Below are 9463 nucleotides of genomic sequence, written 5' to 3' on the forward strand. Positions count from 1 at the left end.
CTATGGGTCTCGGTGTGATGAGTCTATGGGTCTCTGTGTGAGTCTATGGCTCTCTGTGTGAGTAGTCTATGGGTGTCTGTGTGATGAGTCTATGGGTCTCTGTGTGAGTAGTCTATGGGTGTCTGTGTGATGAGTCTATGGGTCTCTGTGTGAGTAGTCTATGGGTCTCTGTGTGAGTAGTCTATGGGTGTCTGTGTGAGTAGTCTATGGGTGTCTGTGTGAGTAGTCTATGGGTCTCTGTGTAAGTAGTCTATGGGTCTCTGTGTGAGTAGTCTATGGGTGTCTGTGTGAGTAGTCTATGGGTGTCTGTGTGAGTAGTCTATGGGTCTCTGTGTAAGTAGTCTATGGGTCTCTGTGTGATGAGTCTATGGGTCTCTGTGTGAGTAGTCTATGGGTCTCTGTGTGATGAGTCTATGGGTCTCTGTGTGAGTAGTCTATGGGTGTCTGTGTGATGAGTCTATGGGTCTCTGTGTGAGTAGTCTATGGGTGTCTGTGTGATGAGTCTATGGGTCTCTGTGTGAGTAGTCTATGGGTCTCTGAGTGAGTAGTCTATGGTGTCTGTGTGATGAGTCCATGGGTCTCTGTGTGAGTAGTCTATGGGTGTCTGTGTGAGTCTATGGGGCTCTGTGTGAGTAGACTATGGGACTCTGTGTGAGTCTATGGGTCTCTGTGTGAGTAGTCTATGGGTGGCTGTGTGATGAGTCTATGGGTCTCTGTGTGAGTCTATGGGTCTCTCTGTGAGTAGTCTATGGGTCTCTGTGTGAGTAGTCTATGGGTGTCTGTGTGAGTAGTCTATGGGTGTCTGTGTGATGAGTCTATGGGTCTCTGTGTGAGTCTATGGGTCTCTGTGTGAGTAGTCTATGGGTCTCTGTGTGAGTCTATGGGTGTCTGTGTGATGAGTCTATGGGTCTCTGTGTGAGTAGTCTATGGGTCTCTGTGTGAGTAGTCTATGGGTGTCTGTGTGGTGAGTCTATGGGTCTCTGTGTGAGTAGTCTATGGGTCTCTATGTGAGTAGTCTATGGGTCTCGGTGTGATGAGTCTATGGGTCTCTGTGTGAGTCTATGGCTCTCTGTGTGAGTAGTCTATGGGTGTCTGTGTGATGAGTCTATGGGTCTCTGTGTGAGTAGTCTATGGGTGTCTGTGTGATGAGTCTATGGGTCTCTGTGTGAGTAGTCTATGGGTCTCTGTGTGAGTAGTCTATGGGTGTCTGTGTGAGTAGTCTATGGGTGTCTGTGTGAGTAGTCTATGGGTCTCTGTGTAAGTAGTCTATGGGTCTCTGTGTGAGTAGTCTATGGGTGTCTGTGTGAGTAGTCTATGGGTGTCTGTGTGAGTAGTCTATGGGTCTCTGTGTAAGTAGTCTATGGGTCTCTGTGTGATGAGTCTATGGGTCTCTGTGTGAGTAGTCTATGGGTCTCTGTGTGATGAGTCTATGGGTCTCTGTGTGAGTAGTCTATGGGTGTCTGTGTGATGAGTCTATGGGTCTCTGTGTGAGTAGTCTATGGGTGTCTGTGTGATGAGTCTATGGGTCTCTGTGTGAGTAGTCTATGGGTCTCTGAGTGAGTAGTCTATGGTGTCTGTGTGATGAGTCCATGGGTCTCTGTGTGAGTAGTCTATGGGTGTCTGTGTGAGTCTATGGGTCTCTGTGTGAGTAGACTATGGGTCTCTGTGTGAGTCTATGGGTCTCTGTGTGAGTCTATGGGTCTCTGTGTGATGAGTCTATGGGTCTCTGTGTGAGTAGTCTATGGGTGTCTGTGTGATGAGTCTATGGGTCTCTGTGTGAGTAGTCTATGGGTGTCTGTGTGAGTAGTCTATGGGTGTCTGTGTGAGTAGTCTATGGGTCTCAGTGTGAGTCTATGGGTCTCTGTGTGAGTAGTCTATGGGTGTCTGTGTGATGAGTCTATGGGTCTCTGTGTGAGTAGTCTATGGGTGACTGTGTGAGTAGTCTATGGGTGTCTGTGTGAGTAGTCTATGGGTCTCTGTGTAAGTAGTCTATGGGTCTCTTTGTGAGTAGTCTATGGGTGTCTGTGTGATGAGTCTATGCGTCTCTGTGTGAGTAATCTATGGGTCTCTGTGAGTAGTCTATGAGTGTCTGTGTGAGTAGTCTATGGGTCTCTGTGTAAGTAGTCTATGGGTCTCTTTGTGAGTAGTCTATGGGTGTCTGTGTGAGTAGTCTATGGGTGTCTGTGTGAGTAGTCTATGGGTCTCTGTGTAAATATTCTATGGGTGTCTGTGTGAGTAGTCCATGGGTCTCTGTGTGAGTAGTCTATGGGTCTCTGTGTGATGAGTCTATGGGTCTCTGTGTGAGTATTCTATGGGTCTCTGTGTGAGTAATCTATGGGTCTCTGTTTGAGTCTATGGGTCTCTGAGTGAGTAGTCTATGGGTGTCTGTGTGAGTAGTCTATGGGTCTCTGTGTGAGTCTATGGGTCTCTGTGTGAGTAGTCTATGGGTCTCTGTGTGAGTAGTCTATGGGTGTCTGTGTGAGTAGTCTATGGGTCTCTGTGTGAGTAGTCTATGGGTGTCTGTGTGAGTAGTCTATGGGTGTCTGTGTGAGTCTATGGGTCTCTGTGTGAGTAGTCTATGGGTGTCTGTGTGAGTAGTCTATGGGTGTCTGTGTGAGTAGTCTATGGGTCTCTGTGTGAGTAGTCTATGGGTGTCTGTGTGAGTAGTCTATGGATCTCTGTGTGAGTAGTCTATGGGTGTCCGTGTGAGTAGTCTATGGGTGTCTGTGTGAGTAGTCTATGGGTGTCTGTGTGAGTAGTCTATGGGTGTCTGTGTGAGTAGTCTATGGGTTTCTGTGTGAGTAGTCTATGGGTCTCTGTGTGAGTAGTCTATGGGTGTCTGTGTGAGTAGTCTATGGGTCTCTGTGTGATGAGTCTATGGGTCTCTGTGTGAGTAGTCTATGGGTCTCTGTGTGAGTAGTCTATGGGTCTCTGTATGAGTAGTCTATGAGTCTCTGTGTGAGTCTATGGGTCTCTGTGTGAGTAGTCTATGGGTCTCTGTGTGAGTAGTCTATGGGTGTCTGCGTGAGTAGTCTATGGGTCTCTGCATGATGAGTCTATGGGTCTCTGCGTGGGGCAGTGTCAATCCTCACCGATGACAGAGAGGTTGACCCTCCCCTCGAAGTTGTCGTGGGGGAAGGTGGCCACGTGGCAGAGGAAGAGGCCCCCGTCGCCAGCCCGCACGTCCAGCAGCTCCAGCGAGATGTCGCCGGGAGGCCCCCCAACGCGGAACCGCAGTCGGCCCGCGAGGGACGAGTTGGAGTACGCCGTGCCGTGCAGCGGGCTGAGTGCGGCCAAATTGGCCCCCGCCCAGACGTTGCCACGGGAGGCCTTCAGCCAGTTGGCCTGCACCACCACCACGGCCGCACCCCACAGGACGCAGCGCAGCAGCGCCACCTTCTGGCCGACCACCGCCGTGACCTGGCCGTCCGTGTCGACACCCACACGAGGGGCTGGGTGGGAAGACAACACAGAGACCCATAGACTACTCATAGAGACCCATAGACTACTCATAGAGACCCATAGACTACTCATAGAGACCCATAAACTACTCACACAGACACCCATAGACTACTCACAGAGACCCATAGACTACTCATAGAGACCCATAGACTACTCACGCAGAGTCCCATAGACGACTCAGAGACCCACAAGACTACTCACGCAGAGATCCATAGAGTACTCATAGAGACCCATAGACTATCTTCTTTGGTAATTTCGATAAAGTCACGTAGAATGAGAATAAAATAATAAATTGATAAAATAACACAATAATATTCTTACGACGTATCGGCCACAACACAAGCGGCCATCATCAGGTGAAGGGACGAGACTGTCTGGAGGACAGCGCTGGTCTGAGCGTGGCTGTGTTCGCTCCAGCGCTGTCCTCGTGTTCGCTCCAGCGCTGTCCTCCAGACAGTCTCGTCCCTTCACCTGATGAAGGCCGCTTGTGTTGTGGCCGAAACGTCGTGAGAATATTATTGTGTTATTTTATTTTATCAATTTATTTTATTGTCATTCTACGTGGTGACTTTACCGAAAGAACCAAAGATGAATCCTTGCAGTCACGAAAGCTTTAAATCGAAATCCATAGACTACTCATAGAAACTCATAGACTACTCACGCAGAGTCCCATAGACCACTCAGAGACCCACAAGACTACTCACACAGAGACCCATAGACCACTCATAGAGATCCACAAGACTACTCACACAGAGACCCACTTCACACGCACAAAAATACCTCTCACTCATTCACCCAGCCACCCACTCACCCACGGTGCTGTGTGGTGGAGGGACGGAGACACACGACAGTGGAGACCACTCCCCTGCCTTCCACCGTGGCAAGTCGGCTACCATTCTCACGCGGACGCAGTACTCATCCTCGCGTCCCGGCAGAAGCATCATTCGGTGTTGGTACCGGCATCCGATGAAGCGCTCCTGGCAGTAAGCATCATCATCATCATCAGTAGTAGCAGCAGTAGTAGTAGCAGCAACAGCATAATCATCAGTAGTAGTAGCATCATCAGTAGTAGTGTCATTGGTAGTATCATCATCATCAGTAGCAGCATCGCCACCCACCCACTCAACCACGCACATCTCCCGCCACAACCTACCGACCCCCGTCACAACTCCCGCAATCTCTCACCGTGAGTTGAACGCCGCCTCTTGTCGAAATGTCAACCTGATGGTGGAACTTCACGTCGTGCGACACCAGCGCCCTCCACCCCCGCCCAACGGAGACCAACAACGACAGCTTCCGCACCTCCGGCTCTCCGTCGACCACCGCCTCCAACTCCCCAGCCACCCCAGGACCACCGTCATCACGGCGGTCATCGTCACCGCCGTCACGGTCATCGTCATCGCCGTCGTCGTTGTCGCTGTAGCCATCATCGTCGTTGTCTTCATCGTCACCCACAACACCGCACTCCTCATCCTCATCCTCACCACCATCGCCCTCCTCCTCCTCCCCCCGCGTCAGTTTGTCGAGCCTCAGGGTGAACGACGGAGCGCTGAGCACAGCTGAGACACGGGAGAGGGGGGGTCATGGCGAGGGATGTTTGTGTGATCTCTCCCTGTCCTACAGAGTGAGTGAGTGAGTGGAGTTTGTGTGATCTCCCCCTGTCCTACAGAGTGTGTGAGTGGAGTTTGTGTGATCTCCCCCTGTCCTACAGAGTGTGTGAGTGGAGTTTGTGTGATCTCCCCCTGTTCTACAGAGTGAGTGGAGTTTGTGTGATCTCCCCCTGTCCTACAGAGTGTGTGAGTGGAGTTTGTGTGATCTCCCCCTGTCCTACAGAGTGTGTGGAGTTTGTGTGATCTCCCCCTGTCCTACAGAGCGAGTGGAGTTTGTGTGATCTCCCCCTGTCCTACAGAGTGAGTGAGTGGAGTTTGTGTGATCTCCCCCTGTTCTACAGAGTGAGTGTGAGTGGAGTTTGTATGATCTCCCCGTTCTACAGAGTGAGTGGAGTTTGTGTGATCTCCCCCTGTCCTACAGAGTGAGTGGAGTTTGTGTGATCTCCCCCTGTCCTACAGAGTGAGTGGAGTTTGTGTGATCTCCCCCTGTTCTACAGTGTGAGTGGAGTTTGTGTGATCTCCCCCTGTTCTACAGAGTGAGCGAATGGAGTTTGTGTGATCTCTCCCTGCCCTACAGAGTGTGTGGAGTTTGTGTGATCTCCCCCTGTCCTACAGAGCGAGTGGAGTTTGTGTGATCTCCTCCTGTCCTACAGAGTGAGTGGAGTTTGTGTGATCTCCCCCTGTCCTACAGAGTGAGTGGAGTTTGTATGATCTCCCCCTGTTCTACAGAGTGAGTGGAGTTTGTGTGATCTCCCCCTGTTCTACAGAGTGAGTGAGTGGAGTTTGTGTGATCTCCCCCTGTCCTACAGAGTGAGTGAGTGGAGTTTGTGTGATCTCCCCCTGTTCTACAGAGTGTGTGAGTGGAGTTTGTGTGATCTCTCCCTTTCTTACAGAGTGAGTGAGTGGACTTTGTGTGATCTCCCCCTGTTCTACAGTGTGAGTGGAGTTTGTGTGATCTCCCCTTGTTCTACAGAGTGTGTGAGTGGAGTTTGTGTGATCTCCCCCTGTCCTACAGAGTGAGTGGAGTTTGTGCGATCTCCCCCTCTTCTACAGAGTGTGTGAGTGGAGTTTGTGTGATCTCCCCCTGTCCTACAGAGTGTGTGGAGTTTGTGTGATCTCCCCCTGTCCTACAGAGCGAGTGGAGTTTGTGTGATCTCCCCCTGTCCTACAGAGTGAGTGTGTGGAGTTTGTGTGATCTCCCCCTGTTCTACAGAGTGAGTGGAGTTTGTGTGATCTCCCCCTGTCCTACAGAGTGAGTGGAGTTTGTGTGATCTCCCCCTGTCCTACAGAGTGAGTGAGTGGAGTTTGTGTGATCTCCCCCTGTCCTACAGAGTGAGTGAGTGGAGTTTGTGTGATCTCCCCCTGTCCTACAGAGTGTGTGAGTGGAGTTTGTGTGATCTCCCCCTGTCCAACATAGTGAGTGAGTGGAGTTTGTGTGATCTTCCCCTGTCCTACAGAGTGAGTGGAGTTTGTATGATCTCCCCCTGTTCTACAGAGTGAGTAGAGTTTGTGTGATCTCCCCCTGTCCTACAGAGTGAGTGGAGTTTGTGTGATCTCCCCCTGTTCTATAGAGTGAGTTAGTGGAGTTCGTGTGATCTCCCCCTGTCCTACAGAGTGAGTGGAGTTTGTGTGATCTCCCCCTGTCCTACAGAGTGAGTGGAGTTTGTGTGATCTCCCCCTGTCCTACAGAGTGAGTGGAGTTTGTGTGATCTCCCCCTGTCCTACAGAGTGAGTGAGTGGAGTTTGTGTGATCTCTCCCTGTCCTACAGAATGAGTGAGTGGAGTTTGTGTGATCTCCCCCTGTCCTACAGAGTGAGTGGAGTTTGTGTGATCTCCCCCTGTCCTACAGAGTGAGTGGAGTTTGTGTGATCTCCCCCTCTCCTACAGAGTGAGTGGAGTTTGTGTGATCTCTCCCTGTCCTACAGTGAGTGAATGAGTGAGTGGAGTTTGTATGATCTCCCCCTGTCCTACAGAGTGAGTGAGTCGAGTTTGTGTGATCTCCCCCTGTGCTACAGAGTGAGTGAGTGGAGTTTGTGTGATCTCCCCCTGTCCTACAGAGTGAGTGGAGTTTGTGTGATCTCCCCCTGTCCTACAGAGTGAGTGAGTAGAGTTTGTGTGATCTCCCCCTGTGCTACAGAGTGAGTGAGTGGAGTTTGTGTGATCTCCCCCTGTCCTACAGAGTGAGTGAGTGGAGTTTGTGTGATCTCCCCCTGTGCTACAGAGTGAGTGAGTGGAGTTTGTGTGATCTCCCCCTGTCCTACAGAGTGAGTGAGTGGAGTTTGTGTGATCTCCCCTTGTGAGCCGAAGACACACACACAGGCAGAAAGAGTCACAGACATACACAGCGACACACACAGACAAAGATGACAAAGATCCTCCATGTAGCCTGAAAAAGACCGTTGGGGCAAGTGCTGTTAGTGAGCACCAGACAGACACGGACAAAGAGAGACACAGAGACAGAGACACAGAGAGACACACACACAGAGACACAGAGAGAGAGACACAGAGAGACACACACACAGAGACACAGAGAGAGACACACACACAGAGACACAGAGAGAGAGACACACACAGAGACACAGGCATATGTACAATCTCGTGCCACTCACTTTCCATCAAGGGCAGGACCACAACCGCGACCCAGGGTGAGGATCGTGACGGCGAGGATGAGAAGGAGAATCTCACACGGAGGAGGTAGCGGTCACCGGGATCGTCCAGCGCCGAGGAGACGTCGCACCGTGTCTCCGTTGTTGCAGCGCAGACGGTCTGCCAGCGGGCTCGTCTGAAGCTGCGCAGACAGAGACACAGGGAGGAGTGGTGAGGGTGGTGAGGAGCCAGTGGGTGAGAGAGACGTGTGTGTGTGTGGGTTGGTGGATGAGTGGGTTGGTGAGTGAGTGGGTGAGTGGGTTGGTGAGTGGGTGAATGGGTTGGTGAGTGAGTGGGTGAATGGGTGAGTGGGTGATTGAGTGGGTGAGTGAGTGGGTTGGTGAGTGGGTTGGTGAGTGGGTTGGTGAGTGAGTGGGTGGGTGAGTGGGTTGGTGAGTGAGTGGGTGAGTGGGTAAGTTGGTTGGTGAGTGGGTGAGTGGGTTGGTGAGTGAGTGGGTGAGTGAGTGGGTTGGTGAGTGAGTGGCTGAGTGAGTGAGTTGGTGAGTGAGTGAGTGGGTGAGTGCGTTGGTGAGTGGGTGAGTGGGTTGGTGAGTGAGTGGGTAAGTGAGTGGGTAAGTGAGTGGGTTAGTGAGTGGGTGAGTGAGTGGGTTGGTGAGTGAGTGGCTGAGTGAGTGAGCATCTCACAGTTTGCTCTGAACTCTGTATGTAACATTCAGGTACGTTGAGTTGGTCGTGGTCGTGGTGGTCGAGTTGATGGTTAAAGGATCAACAAGTGGGGGTCTATCCCCTCCATCCCCACTGGGAGCCGCTTCAACGGGGTCCCAGCAAAGGGTCGCCAGGAGGTCTCGAGACTCCAAACGAACATTCAGTGGGAACAGCGGAGCTCGGCAGATGGGGAAAAAACACTCAAGAGTGCGCTAACCACTGCACCACCACTCCTCACACACACACAGTGCGCTATCCACTGCACCACCACTCCCCACACACACACAGTGCGCTAACCACTGCACCACCACTCCACACTCACACAGTGCACTAACCACTGCACCACCACTCCCCACTCACACTTACACAGTGCGCTAACCACTGCACCACCACTCTCCACACACACTCACACAGTGCGCTAACCACTGCACCACCACTCCCCCCACAATCACAACCTGGCACCCGATTTATCGACCACCTCGGGCTCTGCTCACCGTGGCTGCTGCACGTGACGAGGTGGTGGAGGAAAGGCAGGATGAAGGGGAAGAGTAGGCCAAGTTTGTAGAGTTTCGACATCGCCATTAACCCGACACGCAGCCACGCGCCCGCCTCACCCAAGTCACGTGCTAAGGAAATCGATTCAAGGTTAAATAAAAAATCGGATCGATTCCTATGGGGATAACAAATGCGAATCGATAGTGGTCAAAAATGTAGCCGATGGCATCGATCCCTATTGGGACTGCATTGGAATTGACGTTGGTCGTGAGTGTAAAATGGAATCGAATACATTTTCGATAACATGGGAATTGATTATGGCGATTTGTTCTAATAACATAGGAATCGATCTAGCTAGTGATTTAAAGCGCATAGAATCGAATCCCATTGGGATACCTACCATGAGAATCGATTGTGTTAGAAAAGGAGAGCGTTTAGAATCGATTCCTATTGAGATAACATTGTAGTCTATGAATCAGAATCAGAAAGGGTTTTATTCGCCATGAAAGTTCACACCAATACGGAATTTACTTTGGCAGGATGGTGCATACATTCAACATATAGGAATCTAAAATCTTAAATAA

At 51.2% G+C, this 9463-nt stretch overlaps 1 protein-coding gene across 2 annotated transcripts in view; it reads right to left on the minus strand.

Annotated features, from left to right (window-relative positions):
- LOC142910205 (uncharacterized) overlaps positions 1–8980 on the minus strand; it is a 13301-nt gene extending 4321 nt beyond the window's left edge. For both annotated transcript variants that reach the window (XM_076059894.1, XM_076059895.1), the window contains exons 1-6: positions 8879–8980; positions 8364–8562; positions 7682–7860; positions 4648–5021; positions 4274–4439; positions 3093–3452 (exon numbers count right to left, since the gene is read on the minus strand). In XM_076059894.1, the coding sequence (XP_075916009.1) occupies positions 3093–3452; positions 4274–4439; positions 4648–5021; positions 7682–7860; positions 8364–8562; positions 8879–8966 (1366 nt within the window). In that variant the 5' untranslated portion in view covers positions 8967–8980. The remainder of the gene's footprint in view (positions 1–3092; positions 3453–4273; positions 4440–4647; positions 5022–7681; positions 7861–8363; positions 8563–8878) is intronic.
- Positions 8981–9463: the final 483 nt, after the last annotated feature.

This window comes from Petromyzon marinus, unplaced genomic scaffold (genome assembly GCF_048934315.1).
Source record: "Petromyzon marinus isolate PM22_M1 ecotype Great Lakes invasive population unplaced genomic scaffold, UKy_Petmar_22M1.pri1.0 PM_G_Scaffold_14, whole genome shotgun sequence".
Lineage (NCBI taxonomy): Eukaryota > Metazoa > Chordata > Hyperoartia > Petromyzontiformes > Petromyzontidae > Petromyzon > Petromyzon marinus.